This window comes from Electrophorus electricus, chromosome 3 (assembly GCF_041902795.1).
Source record: "Electrophorus electricus isolate QZ-2024a chromosome 3, ASM4190279v1, whole genome shotgun sequence".
Classification (NCBI taxonomy): Eukaryota; Metazoa; Chordata; class Actinopteri; order Gymnotiformes; family Gymnotidae; genus Electrophorus; species Electrophorus electricus.
In genome coordinates this window covers 38,178,965-38,195,214 of record NC_137499.1, presented here as the reverse complement: position 1 = coordinate 38,195,214, position 16,250 = coordinate 38,178,965, and the positions used below count along the sequence as shown (strand labels likewise).

Genomic DNA, 16,250 nt, shown 5'->3' with positions numbered 1-16,250 from the left:
TTTTGTTATATAGTGATTGAAAAACATGTTCCTTCATGTTCATTTCAAACTCTTCTAATTATGACTGGCAGATTTACGACCTGCTTGGTTTGATGTGCACCTGATCCTCTATGCTGTCTCTGAATATATATATATATATATATGTGTGTGTGTGTGTGTGTGTGTGTGTGTGTGTGTGTGTGTGTGTGTGTGTGTGTGTGTGTCTGCCTGGGGGGCAGGTAATGCCCTGCACACCAAACTTTACTGCAGAGAGCACTGATCCCTGTTCAGAACTAAACATGAGTAACCCTTGCTTAGGAATTTCCTATTGTGTCTGTACATCTGCCCACGTGGTTCTCACGAGGACCCGATTATGGAGTGTCACAAAAAGGACACTAAAGAATACAGAGTGTTGGGAAAAGAGGAAGGTGACTGTTGGGAGAAGAGCGCTTTATTATCGCCAGTGTAAAAAAGAAAACACAATTTTCATCTCAAAACATTTATACATATGTACATATTTTATTATTGTATACATACTCTGTATATGATAAAAATCTTCAGTTTCACCCCTCCCCTAAGAATTTTTTAAAATTATTTTGCCATGCTGGAGAGCCAGCCTAATTTAAAGAGGGAGGAGCTAGCAGGTTCCTCTTCCTGACTGGCTAACTGCCTAAAAAGGTTTCCGGGGCGGAAGTTGTCCTCTGAAGCAGGAATGGATGAGGGAACCGCCTGAAACAAATGTGTGAAAATCTCCACTCATTCATGTAGGTATACAACATTAAGATATGCAAGGCAAACTGCAGCTAACACACCAAACAAGGGCAATGTTTGTCTGTCATACATATACCGGTATTCATGTTACCTTCTCAAAGAGGCGGCCTAGAAATGACTGACCATTTCAAAGAAGCTTCAAGTTTATTCAAAACTTGAAGCAGTTAGCCACAGCCAAGCCAAGTCACTGGCCTTTACAGCCGGCGTTTACGAATGCAAAGCAAACCCGACTGCTAACAAATACACAGCAACCACCCACCCACAGCAACACAACACCCCAAACAGCAACACCATATCACCAAGTGCCTGGAGATCTGCTGCTTCACCTCCCTAGGAGTTCGTAATTCAAAACTGAAAGTGCAAAGTAAGAAAATTGCTCATTTGTGGTTTCATTAGAAGACAAAGCAAAACTCGAACAAAAGCTGGCTTCTGACCTCAGAATAACAGTTCCCACTTTATCAAGCAGGGCTCCTGCTATCTTAAGTAAGCAAATGGAAGTTCTCAAGTGATACACACACACACACAAACACACACAGAGCACTCACAAGGGGTGTAGCGATGTCTGTTGCTATGGTTGATGGTTTGGCTTTCCGGGAACTGGTCATGCTCAGTGGTAGAAGGCCAAACCTACAGAAATCAGTTCAGAGAGGACAACAGTTGACTGTAGCAAGTTACATCTTTGTGCATTAAAAAAAACTCTGCTCTGTAGTGTTATATATCAAATTATCCATTTTCAAGCTGTAGGGGTTGTTAAAAGAGTGTGATTTCAGAGGAAGAACCATTCCCCAGTGTAGGCGCACACACACATCCCCTTGCACGTCAGCCCTGAGGGCGTGGAGCGGGTCATGTGCTCACCGGATCTGGCTGCTGGCCAAAGGAAGGATGTTGGAAGGTTCCTGTGAGCTGAGGCTGCCTGTGCGGCGAGTACCCTGCCTCTCCCAGCCTGGCAGAAGGCCCAGGAGCACCTGGAAATGACGTCAGGCCTCATTAGACGAGGGAAAACCCAGCTCAGAGGGCGACGACAGCTCCATCGTACGACACGGCTGTGGAACATTTCCGGCTCGGCAGGAAAGGGCAGACACTATGAGTCCATGTAAAGATGCGGTTTAATGACAAAACTGCACGCAGGGGGGGTGTGGATTTGGCCCAGGGCTGGAGGAGCAGGATTTAACAGAGCAAATGTAGCCCCAGTCTCGTGATGGGCCACTGATGCCATGTGTCTGTGTCTTAAGATATAGCACAACTCCACTGATACAAGACAAGTTTCAGGAAATTATCTGCTGCAAATACACAGATTTAGAAGGATATAATTTATAAGTAGAAAAAAAGTTCATTTTAACACACAGAATTTCCAGGTTGCAGGGGACAAGTGTTCAGATCCCAGAAGGGTTGAAAATATTGATTCAATTATTTGTTTTCAAGTCACACAGCTCCGTGTGTGTGTGTGTGTGTGTGTGTGTGTACACTTACTGAGGTCCTCTGTGAGACACGGTTCAGGTTGCTGTTGAGATGAGGGGTGAACACGTCCAAGTCAAATGGGTCGATATGGCTCTCCAGGAAGTCACAGATCTGCTGGATCCTGGACAAACACAAAGGGGAGGAGCACAAGTCCAGCATGACATCTAGTGGAGAATTCTGCTGCGTCAGAAATGTTCACCTCCACCAATAAGAACCAATAATACAAAATTAACAAACAGTATTTAAAAAAACCCCCTGCCATCCAGGAAAGGTTATAGCTGCTTTTTGTCCTGTCCAGGAATGTGTGTGTAGAGCAGTGCAGAAGAGTGGAGGTGAAGGGTGGATGTAAAGGAATGCAGTGAAGAAAGCTATAAGATACAAGTGAAGGGTGGAGGTGAAGGGCAGAGAGCGAAGGGGTGGGGCTGATGGGCAGAGCTTGAGGGTGGAGCATACCTGGGATCCTGCTGTGAGCGGGAGGTCCTCCCCTCCTCCAGTGGGGAGGTCAGAGTGACCGTGAGGTAACGCAGGTCAAACAGCAGCTGCAGGGCTCTGCTCTGGGTGATGAGGAACACTGCCTCCTATGGCACAGACACCCAGACACTTTTATTCTCTGGAGATATTACAGGTATTTTATATTATATTTTAATTTCACATTATAGTTATATTTTATGATCACATGTTTGATCACATCCATCCATAGTTCACATGAAACCATCAAAACTGAAAACCACTCTGGGCATGTGTTAATAAGGATGTCTTTGTATTTGACAGAATATATACTTTAAATAAAAATAAATCAGAGAGAGAGAGAGGAGGAGTGGGGGGGAGAGAGAGAGAGAGAGGAGGAGGAGGAGGAGTGGCAGTTGCGTCATGCCCTCACCGAGCTCTCCGTGGGCTGGCTGAGTTTCTCGTACTCCTGCAAAACCTGGTCCAGACAGCCTTTCACCAGCTCCAGCAGAGTGATGCTAGGCAGGGCATGACCTCCGACCCTATTGACCTCAAGGCACAGGTGAAAGAGCAGAGACTGAACATACGATGATGGCTGTGGAGAAAACAGACACAAAAGTTACAAAGTGACTGCGATGTTTACCAAACACTGCCTTCAGTTCCAGTTGTAAACCGCAGGTGCCTACGAGGTTCACGTTCTGTAACCCACGTTCTGCTCCCAGTGCTGTACTTTTACCTGAACAGGAAGATGGATTTTGGACGTGACTGTTTTGCCTGACTCCGCCTCCTCTTGAATCTCAAACTCCTCCCAGTTTGTGGCGGTGCTTAGGACGTGGCCAGCAGTGCCAGCGTGCAGGGAACCCGCAAAGCCGCTTAACAGATCCTGACGCACACATCCATGCAGCACACAAAGCGCAAAGAGTCATCATGAGTCAAACAACTTATTTTATATTATTTCCAGAAACATTTTTGACTCAGTTTGCTTTCATTGGTTGTTTGTCTTTATTCCCAAGAGGCTGTCATACGCTCTGTGTGTGTGTGCGCGTGTGTGCGTATGAGACTGCATGCATGTGTGAGGGTGCGTGTGTGTTCATTCTGACCTTGGAGATAGCAGCGCTCCAGATGCCGTAAGCCTCCATGCTGCAGTCGAGTAGCTCCTCCTTCAGGCCCGCCCACTTGGCTTGTGCTGGGCTTGGCTCTACACTTTTGGCCACTCCCCCCTTCCCTAGCTTCCTGCCTTGGCGTGGCGTGCCCCTACCCACGTCCCCTGGGCCAGCCCCCCGCTGGCCGAGCACACACTGCCTCAGGCTGGGGCAGAGCTCCCCTAGAGACTGGCACAGCCTGGCCATAAACAGGATGGCGCTCATCGAACCCGGCGCGGTGGCGCCCAGCTCAGCCTGCACGCTGCCCAAGATGTCCCTCACGCACGCCAGGCAGTGCTCCCTCAGCGCCTGCTCCACCGCGTCCGCGTCGCAGCCAAAGGAGGCAGCGGCATCCTCCGCCGCGTCCGGGCGGGGCGTCTCCGCAGGGAGGTAGTGCTGTACGTCATCCAGGCTGGCCTTGAGCCTGGAGTCCAGCACGGCACAGAGGGTCTGCACACGGGGCGTTAGGGCCCGAGTCTTCATGGCCAGGCCGCTCTTTGCCTGCGGGTCTCGCTGGGACACGCTCACCCAGGCCGCGTCGCCCGGCAGGTCGCCGGGGGTCTCGGCCCACAGGAACGCCGCGACGTCTGCCTCGTACCGAACGCCCCGGCCAAAGCCCGCCGGGGTGGGTTGACCCTCCAGCTCTCGCAACGCGGAGCCCAAAAGCTGCCTGGAGCCGGTCGAGATCACCTCCATCGCCTCCTGCACGACAGCCTGGGGAAAGACGCACGAACATTTGACGCTGCCTTAATCTTGACAGAATTCCTGACCTGAACGTTAGGAATAGGCCACTTAAACAGACCGGGCTAGCTGACTGGCGGCCGTTAGCAGTGGGAGTGCGGGAATACCGCAGTGGGACACCCGCCAGCCTGGGAAGGTGGCAGGAGACGACCGCTACACCCAGCATCCCGCAGCCTGGCGTACCTGCAGGCGCTGCAGGAAGAGCTCCTGCAGGAGGTCCTCCCACAGCCGGAGTGGCTGCTCCAGGAGGCGCTGGCACACGGTGCTCCAGTGCAGGCTGACCGCCTCGCTGCCCAGCAGGTCCCACACACCGTCCCTGATGGCAGCCAGCCCCTTCACGCTCCGGACACACAGTAAGAGGGCGCTCACGCCAGCACGCATGTCCTCTTTGCACCTGAACACACATCAGAGCAAAGCAGAGGTCAGCACAGCACAGCACAGCACAGGTCAGCTCAGCAGAGTCTGTAAAGTCTATTCGGTATTGTTTCATTTGTTCCACTTATGTGGATTTCACTTTTTGGTAAAAGTCCTTTTAAAAAACAAAGAGCGTTACATAGAGAAGGAATACTCATCAGGGAGACCTTTTAATTTGTTACAGGTACTAACGTTGTTACCGCCCTGCGAGAATGTGGCTGCCAAATAATAGGCGATGTCAGAAAGTGCATGTTGAAGTTAACAAACAGCAGCATCGCTGGGGTGCATAGTCATCCAATCACAGAGAGTCTCCTGCGCGGTGTGGGAGGACGGGTGTGGACACTCACGTGTCTATCCACTGGTGCAGCGTGTCTCGGAGCAGGTCTCCTTGGATGGGCTGGGCCAGGGTACGCAGCGTGGGCTGGAAATCCAGGACTGAGGGCGGCAGGTACTTAAACCAGCTCCCTGCACTCCCCTCGGCACGGAGCACCTTCCGCCCCCCGCCTGCAGCGCCGAGCACAGGAAGAAAAGTGCCACAGTTCGTCTTCATCGTCAGCCTTCATCACGCTCTGCTCATATCTACCCTGCATTCCAGCTTTACATTCTAAGCACGCAGAGTGCCTTTTCAAACAAACTCAGTTTAGCTTGGCTGTTGTAATAAAAGTCTTCTAAGGAATTTTCAAATTACAAGTGTTCACGTAAATAAATGAGACTTTAAAAGGCCTTTAACATACTTATTTACTAAATAAGTCAACAAATATGTGGAGAAGTAAACCATGTCTCTTTAAACCTTCTCTTGATTATGACTAGGAGTAATCAACTCATGGCCTCGCCTGTAGCTGAGGAGGAAGTGACATTCTCCAACGTGCTGAAGAGCAAACCGCATCCCAGCCCAGGCTCCGCCCCCCAGCCAGGCTCCGCCCCCCGGCCCTCCGGAGGCATGTAGAACACAGCATAGGCCTGGTACAGGGTGGTAACCAGTAGCTCCACCAGAGCGCACACCTGACCCTTTATCCCAGATCCTGGGGACCAGATGTATATAACTCTATACAAGTATGTAAAAAACATTTATTTTTGGGTGACAAACTTGACTCACATATCTGATTTTATGGTAATGATGATGAAAAAACATTCAAACATACAAATGTTTAACATTTAATTACCCATGTTACAATCAAACTCTTGTCAATGAAAAAATGTTACTCAATGCTGGCGTTTGTGATAAGCCTATATTTATTATTTGGAATATTTCAAGACCACTAAACAGCAGCACATTACAGAATCTCTGCAGCTGGATACTAATGAGTTCCCCTTAGGGTTAAGGGCCATGTGTCCTTCAGCCCATGAAGAAATGGGGTATTAAGGAAGCATTACAGCAGTTGCAGTCATACACACAACTGCTGTCACTAAGGATGCTACTTGCAAGAATAACTTCCTTCTGCTTAAAAAGAAACCGTGGGAAACTGAAAACATCTAACGTCGATGAGATTGTACCATGTTGGGGTTGGTTGAGAAGCTGCTGGATGGAGGCTTTCCTGGCCAGCAGGAAATCTGCTAGAGCCTGCCGAGGGGAGCTGTCTTCCAGGAGCATGGTAGACACCAGGGCTTCTGATATTGCCTGGTCAGAAACAGCCCTGCCACGCAACACCGCCCTGCTGTCCAGCAAGATCGTGGACCTGGGCAACAGAGGGACGCAGGGCACGAAAACAAAACAAAACACGGTATTTTAGTGTTTTGTGTCCAGGGTGAAGAACAGAAAAAATAAAGCCTTCAGCTGACATAATTCAAGGACTACAAGAATAAGCTGTAGTTGATTTTAACTTCTCAGATTTAAAGACTTCTGTTCAGAATTAAAAAAAAAAAAAAGTTGATTTGTAAATAGTAGATAAAAAGCTCACAAAATAAACAGAGTGTGTGCAGTCAGCAAGCAAACTGTTCTAGAACTGAAAACCATGCCAATCGCAGGCAAAAACCGCAGACATCTGGCTCAGTGGTAAGTGTACCTGAAGTGTCCGGTGGCTGCCACCTGCCTCACGAGGATGGGGAAGCGTGAGAGCACGGGGCTATAGTGCGGACCTCTGGCCTCCAGGTGCAGCTGGTTGTGCAGGTGGCAGCACAGCAGATAGAGCTGTGTGGCCTCCAGGTACTGCGAGGACTCAAGAGCGCTCCATATCCGCTCAGGAATCTCCAACAGCAGCTTTATTTGCGACGCCATTGTGTAGAACCTCTCCTTCGACTCTTTCTGATCCTGGCAAACACACAAAAGGGGAAAACGCTCGTTCAGGACTGCAGTGCTGTGGAACTTACAATCCTGAGACAGGACTGTAAAAAAAAAAAAATAACCGAGCCAAGAGTCACAAAACATTGCAATGGATCGTTTCTGAGTGCAGTTTTCTGTTATAGTTTCCCGTGATGAGACGGTGCAGTGGAATAACTGCGCGCTTGGCAGTGATGTTGGCGTTAACCAGCTTCCCCACCTGACCCTACCTAGGTGACCTCAGCCGACAGTCCCAAACATGCAGGTCACGTCACCCTACCTCCTCCTTACTGCGACTTTGAGGAGTCCTCTTCGTGTGTTTCAGCTGGCTACAGTATCGGTACATGTCCCGGAGAGACTGCACGACACTCTGCGAGCGCTGCCTCATCTCCCCGATCGTGTCGGCGGCGTCGATCAGGTCTCGGTAGCGTTCCCCCACCATCTGGCGCAGCTCTTCTTTCTTCTGCTCGATTTCTCCGCGGACTTGGCGCTCGACCGCCCGGATTTCGTCGGTACTGTAGCGCTCGAATAACACGGTCGGGTCCTTAATTTCGGACACCCGGACAGACTGGGCGGGTAAAGCTGCCATCGCTTCCCGGAGCTGCCAACTGGGCCAGGCGCAAGAAAGGCTCTCCAAAACTCCACGTAAACAACAGCGCCAGAGGTCACAGGGAAAAGGGAAGCGTCATAGAGACAGCGCCTCCTACCGGCGGGGATGTGGTAGTATCCATGGCCTGACTGTAATCAACAGCCGCACCCTAACTCATCTCAGGGACAAGCTGATTTATTACACAGTTTATCGGGTTAAGTTGGGGTAAAAACGCGTATATGCGACTTACTTCAGAGTAAATCTTTTTGTTCTTTTATTCTAGCCAGCTTGCCTAATGTAACTACGCGTGCTTAAATAGCTTAAATAGGAAGAATAAAAATATTTAACATCTAATTGTGTTTTTATGGTATGCTCTCAAACCTATCTCTCTGTCTCTCTGAGAAACAGTTGTATAAGCCTGTAAGATAGCTCCCTAAACAGTACTCATTTAAAAAACGGTGTGAAATACAGGGGAGGCTCCTCTTTGATTTGCTCCAAAGTTTATAAAATGAGCTGGGCTAGAAGTCCAGTCGGAGCAAACATTATGTGATTATTTATTTATTATTTTTAAATTTGGATTATTATTTACTCAGTGTCACGTAATCCACTCAGATACCCTCGCGTATTTGACAGGGTGGTGAGAAAGCTGCGGTGGGATTCCGAGCGTATACGTGTGGTTTAAAGCTCTTGTAAAAATCTGCGAAGGCGCTTCAGATGGCGCACCTCCAACTACGGAACAGGTGCGGCACGGCAGCCCGGAAACGACACCAAAGGAAACTCCAGGTAAGCGAGCTACAGATTCTGGCGTTACAAAAGTACAACCAATTAACAATTTATAAAAGACAATCGTGAAAGAAAGGAAAAGACAAATCTGGTCGTGTTTATCGTACGAGGTGATGCGAAACCTCGGGTTTAATGTTTAAATAGTCAATGTTTTATTGTGATTACAGCTGAATAATGGGCATACATGTCAAACTAAGAAATAAAATATAATTTTATCAGTTGTATGAATGATGCGAACACTTGTCATCTATTGAGAGGGCTCTAGTCTTTAACTGAAAATGTATGAAGGACAATATTTAGACTAAATTCCTTAGGTAGTCTAATTTAGGGCTAAGGGACTTATGGAGTATCAAAAACAAACGAAAAACACCTATACTGTGTATTTTTGTTCTATTATATTCTGAAATAATGTCACACACAGCAACGTTATGATTAACAGATTCCGGGAAAAAATACGTAAAAGCCCCGTCCTTTCCTTCTTCCCTGCAAACTTCCGCGAGTGGCTTTTCTCGGAATAGCAGGTCCATTGACGACGGTTTGTTGAGCTGAACGTTTAGTCCAGACGAGACGATGGAGAAGAGGGACCTACAGCAGGACTTCCAGAACCAGTTCAGTGACGTGGTCACCAGACTCTCCTCCAAGCAGCTGTTCCAGTCGGACTGGGACATCGCCTCCTTCGCCATTTTCTTCATTTTCATTGGCAAGTTATATTAAAAGACGTTGTACGTAATACACAAACAAACAATCAGAGAAGGAGCACACACACACACGGTGGGAGAAAGGCTCCAGCAGATCTTAGAAACAACATCCGAGATCTCGGTTTTGGGAACAACTAAGATACTACACAGGAACCTCAAACAGGACCCGAGCTTGAAGGAAATATATATTTATATATATATATATATATAATTTATATTTATATATATATATATATAATTTATATAAATTATATATATAAATTATATAAATATATATAAATTATATAAATATATATATATATATATATATATATATATATATATATATATATATATATATATATATATATATATATATATATAAATTTCTATAAATAAAAGCCAAGCACTTTCAACATCACAGTTCCGTTAACCCGTATCGTGGTGTCCTGCTTCCTCAGGCATGGTCTTGCTCTTGGTGATTCTAGTTCTCATCAGGTGCTGTTGCTGCTGCTGTTGTGATGATAAGGTATTTGAGAATGTTCCTAACGACCTTAGTTATAGCAACATAACATAAATACATCACTCAGTGTTGTCTCTGCTGACATGAATTCTCTTCGCGCTTTTCAGCCAAAAACACGCAAGGTGGGCATTGACAACATGGCGCTGGAACCATAGTTTAAAGACGAACCCAAGCACCTCTGAAATATCGAAAGCCACCTTTTTTAACTGTGTATTTCTGAATGCTTTTTTGTTTAAATTACGTGCAAGGAGTAGCAGAGAGAATGTGTAAATAATGGGTAGTGTTTTAGAAAGCAAATATTCACATCCAGTCATGTGCTTGTATCAACATCGCCAGTGTAAATATGGTGAACAAATTTCTAGGCTATATTAAATGTCTACTTTTGGACATTTGCAATAATATTTTTGTCTAATGGCTGTGCGAAATGCGTCTCATCACCATAGAATTAAGATTCAATAAATATTTAATTATTATGCATTATAAGTGTTGTAAGTGATGATACTCAGATATGTATTACTGCATCTCAAATTGCACAGTAGGCTCTATATTTTGAGGGGTCTCAATAGGAAGTTTCCATCAACGGCCTAAAACCTCTGACACTACATCTGGTGACCTTAGGGAAAGCAGCGATGCACCAATCCAATCACTTTCATTTCAGCCAGTCAGCAATCAAGAAATAGCAGCAAAATCCAGTCCCCACATCTCTGAACAAATGCCATGCTTCATGCAGACAGGGAGGTAGTCTTCTGCAGTTGTAGACTGTTTATCCATTGTTATAATCCAGTCCATTTCTCACACAAACCCCTGAAGATACACCAATTACACATCCTTCTGCAGTGTTTTATCCAACATGAATCGTAAATTATAAGAGGTGAATCTGAAATGTGTGTGGAGTGTTAACCTTTTTAAAAATGTAATTTAAATTCAAACTTAATACAAACTCATGGAACACAGACCTCGGGAAAAAGCATGTTTTCTAGAACACTGTACCCAGGAAGAGCTCATAAACCCTTCACCTTAATCAAAGAACCCACATCATGGTCTAATAATTAGATCAAATTCAGAACGCGACAATCAAATTAAATAATTCCGTTTTGCATATATATGCATATATATGTTTATTGCACAGTTATAATGTTATCAACATTAAATATGCCCTGGATACACTGGAAAAAGAGCTTTTGTTCTACAATGAAATCAAGGTTAATCAATATTTCTCACGGAAAACAAAACCAAGTGCATTCAGCATCAAAAATAAATTAAATTGAATAAATTAAACATGGCTGACAGCAACCTTTCCGATACGAGGACAAAGTGACGTGCGATATCCAACACTGCTGAGGGCCTGGCAGACCTAAAAATCAAGCTACATAGTGTTTCCCTCTATAGTTTCATTTTATAGTCCTGGAATGCTACTTTACAGAAGTGTCCATATTGAAAGCTGCAGTCCCTGTGCTAACAGCAATGTGATGACAAGCAAACACCCTCAAGCATTTTAGTGTTGCGTCCCACAGCAGGGACCCGTCCATGAACTAACTCACCAACACTCCACATGTTAACAGCCCGAGGGCTTCGCTTGCTTGTGCAGGTTGTACTCACTACAGGAATGTGTAGCAAAGCGTAAAAGACACTAAAAGGCTCACGACAAAGACTGGTAATCAGATTTTGATCCTTTCTCTCAAACAATTAGGACACTTCACAGTTTCTGTTCAGAATAAATTACTGGATAGAACGTCAGAGTCTGTAGAAACCCTCAGTAAGAGACACATGTATGGCAAAATGCACCTCATGTTAAAGTACTTCATGATTACTGAAGGGCTGACAAATCAAACGTCTTTTTCTTCATTTGATCCAGTAAGTTGAAATGACAAGACTCAGGATGTGTGCTGCCTACTTACCGATGTTCTTTGTCTACCCCTGATGTGGTCGATAAAAACATTTTTTATAAATGTTTTGCACAAAAAATATAAAGCAATGGACCTGGCCCTTAAGGTATAGGGACTAGTTACATATTAGTTGAAATATGCTTTCTAGTGTTTAGTGATATATGTGTGTAATTGGACACATTTAGAAGTGAATAAGATACATGCTCGGTTTAAAAAGGCCTGTAGTTCCAGAAGCTGGAGAACACAGAAATCTGCAAAAGAAAGGAGACAGAAACCACTACAAACACTGTTATCGTTTCATCGTCCACAAACATTTGACTGCCTCAAAGTAACCAGTTACAGGCAAGGAACTAAAACACTCGCCATTTAACAGTCAAATCGTCAGTAAGTAATCTTCACCTCTTTAGAGCTGCAGGGTGCATGCAAACCATAATGGGCAGGCCCTAGGCCCAGTGGGAGGGGTCAACCACACCCACCTTATCTTTGAGTTGCTGGCAGAGCTGCAGGGAGATGGTGAAGAACACCAGAGTGTCATTGAGCCAAGGCACCACACACTCCACTGTGTGCACGTGGCTGACCTCAAACTTACTGCTGCCCAATTCACTATTAAAACAAGGATAACCATATCCTGCTTTAAATGGAAACAACAACAACAACAACAAGATAGCATTCAAAAACCACAAGCGTATGTGTTTTATGGATTCCAAGAACATGGTAAGGTTCCCATCACCTTGCTACTTAAAGAAGGAAAATAAAACAAAGCAAATATGAAGACTTACAACATTGCCCCAGGGTTATGGAGCACTGAACCTCCTGCTGGTTTGAAGTTCTACAGAGGAGGAAGAAAAGAAGGGATCCATTTAAAAAAAATTAATTAATAAAGTTGTGGGATTCCAGTAGATGAGATGGTGTGGTGTCTCCTGCGTGGCTGTACCTTGGTGGTGTTGGGTTGTAGTACATGCAGCTGATAAACAGTCAGACACAGTTTACTGAGGTTGATGTACAGGTTAAGCATCAGGTCACCAGGCAGCGCAGGGTTGAACATTTTCTGTGGAGTGAAAAGTGAAAGCTATAGAGGAAGTGGGGAGGTGGGTAGACAACCCTGTAACTGCCTATGTCCACTGCAGGCTACGGCAGGATGACTGAGATTTACCATCAGGCCACTGGAGGCGAGCTCAGGCAGGGTCATGGTGGCTGGCGTGGTCAGGCGGTTACGCGCTCTGATCAGCTGGAGCATCACTGCATCCATGAGCTACAGTGAGAGAGACACACAGCTGCGTTGAGACGCACACACACAGAACTGCATTTCACACGCACGCACAAACGCTTAACAGAACCCACCCCGCATTAAAACACTCTTTCCTGCTGAGCAAGAGAAATGTGCTTCTACCTTGGTTTTAAACATTTATGAATATGTGGTCATACTGCTGGAACTGAAGCAACAGCGTCTAAGCAGGTCAGAGCCCCATTCTGCCTCCAGTCCACTGAGGCAGCGGGGGACTTCTACAGGCTGCACGTGTGCACCATGGGAATTTAACCCACAAGCTTGATCTCACTATGTGTATGTTAATTACCATTACCTAAATGTTCTTAAATCCTTGCATTTAAAATGTTCATATATTTACCTGTTCCCACATCCTCTTAGCCCCACTACTGGTGCCAACACCAGCACATCACTACAGACTTTATGAGCTTCTTACAGGTGCTCTCGTGCAGTCAGTGAAGAACGTGGAACTTTTGGTATCACCATTCTCGGTAGCCAGTTGTTGTCTTGCTGATCATGGCTTTGAGTCTCAATGTACATGCTCCTAACATAGCAATGTGCAATCATCTCAAACATTCTATTTAACTGGTCTATGGTTAAAGAACCAAATTATTCTTCTTGGATTGATCACGGTTTGCAAATCTGGCACGAGTCTTCTCTTGTACTCGGCGGCGTGCGAAGAACAGGGCCCAGATCCGCTTGACCCTGATGAAGAGGGCAGATGTAGCCCAACACACAACCAGCTTAGGAAAACACTTACAGCTTCGAGCACAGGTGGGGCCTGGTTTACCTGGTAGGTCGAACCAGAAGAGGCAACGCGGGAATTTCTGAATGACGAGTACGAACGCGTACACCCGAGACACTCATAAGACGTAAAACTGCGCGAGCGGCATTCTGAAGCAGCAGCGGAGGTTGCAGTCGGCCCTGACGAACCTTATTGACCTCGGCCCCGGTTTTAAAGTGGTAGCTCTCGTCACGGCTGCTGAGCAGTTGAAGCGCCTGGGTCACATGGTTCCTGGCATCCTGCACCTGAGGACAAAGTTGAATCAGTGCACTGGGCTGTGTTAATGCTAAATGCACCACACTGAGAGAAGGTTAAAGGACCAGCTAAACTAGTAAACACATTAAGTAATATAGCATAACTGCAGTAAATGGCATCAAGTAATCTGGCATAACTCCATAAAATATGATAAGGTATGCTCATGTTCTGTAGCCCCCCTCCGGACATAAACATGATATTTGGATTTAATGGACAGCCTACCTGCTGCAGTTTCCACTGTTTATCATCCCGAAAAGCAAAATGCAGGGGTTGATTGCTTTTAGCAACTTTAATGTTGATGTCCTGTAAGACAACAACGTGACGACACCATCATTTCTTTGAAATCAAACAGCCGCAGATGGCAACATTGTCTAAAAAGAGGCAGAAACACTAAACATTTCGTAGCTCAGCTTTCACGTGAAATCGGTGTCTCACTCCTTAAATGCCTGTTGAACTCATTGCAAAGCAATACACCAACACTGCGCTTGAAGTGACTACTAACAACAACTCATGTTCATGACGAAGTTAAGGACTGATATTACCAAAGGTCAGAATCAGCATCTTTGAAAAACAAACCAGACGTTGGGGCAACACTCACAGCCTGAGTCAGTGCCTCCCCCTGCATGGTCAGAACCCCTTTGACCTGGTCCATCCTGCAAAAGAAAAAACCCATCCACGTCTTAGCACGTATAAACCTTACAGCGTTCAAAACCAGCCACGGAACACAGCATTTATGGTGACTGCATTTATATTATTACACTAAAGATGAACACAGTCGAAGCGTATATTGTTATCTTGTCCGTGTGCTGCGCTTGGGTTAGCATCTACTCTTAAGCAACCCCATCTTACGTGGAGCTGCCCAGTATGAAGTTCTCTTGTTTAAGCTGTCCCTCGAAACCCGGCGTGGCCACCGAAAAGCGCCTCGCCGCTTCCTAAGACGGACGACACAACACATTACCGAGGGATGAACACAGCTTTGACAGAGATTCATTCCGCGTCAAAACTGATCGTGACAAAAACAAATAAATACATAAACAAATAACTACCTTCAAAATATCCTGCAGCTGTTTCAGTACAGCATGCACCTCCTCCTTTAGGAGCCAGTTAAATTCTTCCTCCTTAACACGAAAGCACATGATGTATGAGTGTTATATCGCTTATAAAAGGGTGGATGTCGCATTACTACACAACACTACACGCTGACAAGTCAAGAGAAGCGCCCGTCTGCAGGCATCCATCAATGATGGACTAGACGGCAGCCAAACAGGCCCAAACAGAGCCTTACCAGCACAGCCCGCTCTGCTTGGCTCGCCGCAGACATGCTTGATGCTTCAAACACAGACTGTCGATCGACACCGTGCATTACCAGTCAGTGAGACCCGAAACCCGCAACGAAAACACAAAACTGAAAGCTGCCAGTATAGCTGTGAGACCACTGGCCAGCCCGCCCCCTTCACTTCCGGCGGGTGTCACAACAAAGCCGTCCGGCTCCGTCACGGGAACTAAAGGTTCCACCCCGTTCCCACGGGCTGCGGATACGCTCGAGTTTGTGTTTATGCGTCCATACAGAAAAATTCAAAGCGATAGCGTTTCTTAAGATAAAATAATGCATAAATAATGGATAAATAATGGTTTATTTAAATAGCAAACAGTAACTCCAAAATTGCGTTTCCAACGTGTAAACCATGAATGTATTTGTTACCGAATCACATCCTGATCACTCCGTCCAGTGCATTAAATAAAATGTAATCCGTCATTAAATTAAATATAACTCGATAGGTGGAAGATTTTCTTATAGGCTATAACTCCGAAACAGCGTAGAACAGTGGTATTCACGTCTGCACCTGGACCCCACATCCGTTTGTAATTCTTGCACCTGGCTGGCCAGTCATCCTTCCGGAGTCCTGGATAAAGGGAGGGGCAAACCCGCAGAACTTGGCGCTTGAGGGCTGTGATTTGACCTTTGCTGTAGAGGAACGCGAATAAAAGATTCAGTGGTATCAGTCTTAGGCTCAGGCTTAAATTTGGTTTTTGTTTTTGCTTTTTCAAAAGCTAGTTAGGGCTTTTCTTGCCCTGCGATCATTCAACTTATTTTCGTTTTTGGCCTAAATGTTTAGTAATGTTTCATATACTGGAACATAAAAGAAGGGGAAAAAAGGTGCAAGAACAGCCTAGAGACTTACTGCCCTTCAGAGTTTAGTTACAACCCTGAGCACATCTGATCCAGCTATATCGAGGAATTCATTAGCATCTGAAAATCAAAGCCAGGCACATGGGAAC

The 16,250-nt window shown here is 45.8% G+C and overlaps 3 protein-coding genes across 6 annotated transcripts; 1 reads left to right on the top strand and 2 right to left on the bottom strand.

The window, feature by feature from the left end:
* Window positions 1-412: 412 nt before the first annotated feature.
* Window positions 413-7,865, bottom strand: cog1 (component of oligomeric golgi complex 1). 2 transcript variants are annotated; one of them, XM_027014674.3, is made up of 15 exons: window positions 7,490-7,865; window positions 6,956-7,200; window positions 6,447-6,628; window positions 5,786-5,974; window positions 5,300-5,456; window positions 4,722-4,932; window positions 3,756-4,511; window positions 3,392-3,538; window positions 3,089-3,250; window positions 2,662-2,786; window positions 2,221-2,329; window positions 1,606-1,715; window positions 1,296-1,377; window positions 1,050-1,101; window positions 479-708 (listed from the first exon to the last, which is right to left on the bottom strand). In XM_027014674.3, the coding sequence occupies exons 1-14, from the start codon at window positions 7,796-7,798 to the stop codon at window positions 1,096-1,098; spliced, it is 2,790 nt and encodes a 929-aa protein (XP_026870475.2). In that variant the 5' UTR covers window positions 7,799-7,865; the 3' UTR covers window positions 479-708; window positions 1,050-1,095. The 2 variants fall into 2 exon arrangements, with proteins under 2 accessions (XP_026870474.2, XP_026870475.2); XM_027014673.3 differs by lacking the exon at window positions 1,050-1,101 and having other exon boundaries at window positions 413-708.
* A 435-nt stretch (window positions 7,866-8,300) lies between these two features.
* On the top strand, window positions 8,301-10,254 carry LOC113580248 (small integral membrane protein 22). 2 transcript variants are annotated; one of them, XM_027014676.3, is made up of 4 exons: window positions 8,301-8,581; window positions 9,021-9,281; window positions 9,720-9,787; window positions 9,889-10,254. In XM_027014676.3, the coding sequence occupies exons 2-4, from the start codon at window positions 9,152-9,154 to the stop codon at window positions 9,934-9,936; spliced, it is 246 nt and encodes an 81-aa protein (XP_026870477.1). In that variant the 5' UTR covers window positions 8,301-8,581; window positions 9,021-9,151; the 3' UTR covers window positions 9,937-10,254. The 2 variants fall into 2 exon arrangements, with proteins under 2 accessions (XP_026870477.1, XP_035385278.1); XM_035529385.2 differs by having other exon boundaries at window positions 8,303-8,581; window positions 9,100-9,281.
* Window positions 10,255-10,882: 628 nt separating this feature from the next.
* On the bottom strand, window positions 10,883-16,176 carry rogdi (rogdi atypical leucine zipper). 2 transcript variants are annotated; one of them, XM_081711466.1, is made up of 11 exons: window positions 15,815-16,176; window positions 15,017-15,088; window positions 14,820-14,902; window positions 14,569-14,623; window positions 14,193-14,273; window positions 13,865-13,960; window positions 12,821-12,919; window positions 12,602-12,715; window positions 12,447-12,496; window positions 12,144-12,270; window positions 10,883-11,918 (listed from the first exon to the last, which is right to left on the bottom strand). In XM_081711466.1, the coding sequence occupies exons 1-11, from the start codon at window positions 15,860-15,862 to the stop codon at window positions 11,877-11,879; spliced, it is 867 nt and encodes a 288-aa protein (XP_081567592.1). In that variant the 5' UTR covers window positions 15,863-16,176; the 3' UTR covers window positions 10,883-11,876. The 2 variants fall into 2 exon arrangements, with proteins under 2 accessions (XP_081567592.1, XP_026870476.1); XM_027014675.3 differs by lacking the exon at window positions 15,815-16,176 and adding an exon at window positions 15,256-15,654.
* Window positions 16,177-16,250: the final 74 nt, after the last annotated feature.

Coding starts and splice junctions, on each gene's coding strand:
- cog1 (XM_027014673.3), bottom strand. CDS start 7,798: ATGGCAGCTTTACCCGCCCAGTCTGTCCGGGTGTCCGAAATTAAGGAC. Junction 5,457..5,785: donor CACTTCCTCCTCAGCTACAG/GCGAGGCCATGA, acceptor TCGGCGCTGCAG/GCGGGGGGCGGAAGGTGCTC. Junction 2,330..2,661: donor CGCTCACAGCAGGATCCCAG/GTATGCTCCACC, acceptor GTGTTTGTCCAG/GATCCAGCAGATCTGTGACT.
- LOC113580248 (XM_027014676.3), top strand. CDS start 9,152: ATGGAGAAGAGGGACCTACAGCAGGACTTCCAGAACCAGTTCAGTGAC. Junction 9,282..9,719: donor CATTTTCTTCATTTTCATTG/GCAAGTTATATT, acceptor CTGCTTCCTCAG/GCATGGTCTTGCTCTTGGTG. Junction 9,788..9,888: donor GCTGCTGTTGTGATGATAAG/GTATTTGAGAAT, acceptor CGCGCTTTTCAG/CCAAAAACACGCAAGGTGGG.
- rogdi (XM_027014675.3), bottom strand. CDS start 15,333: ATGCACGGTGTCGATCGACAGTCTGTGTTTGAAGCATCAAGCATGTCT. Junction 14,624..14,819: donor TTCATACTGGGCAGCTCCAC/GTAAGATGGGGT, acceptor TTTCTTTTGCAG/GATGGACCAGGTCAAAGGGG. Junction 13,961..14,192: donor AACAGTGGAAACTGCAGCAG/GTAGGCTGTCCA, acceptor CTTTGTCCTCAG/GTGCAGGATGCCAGGAACCA.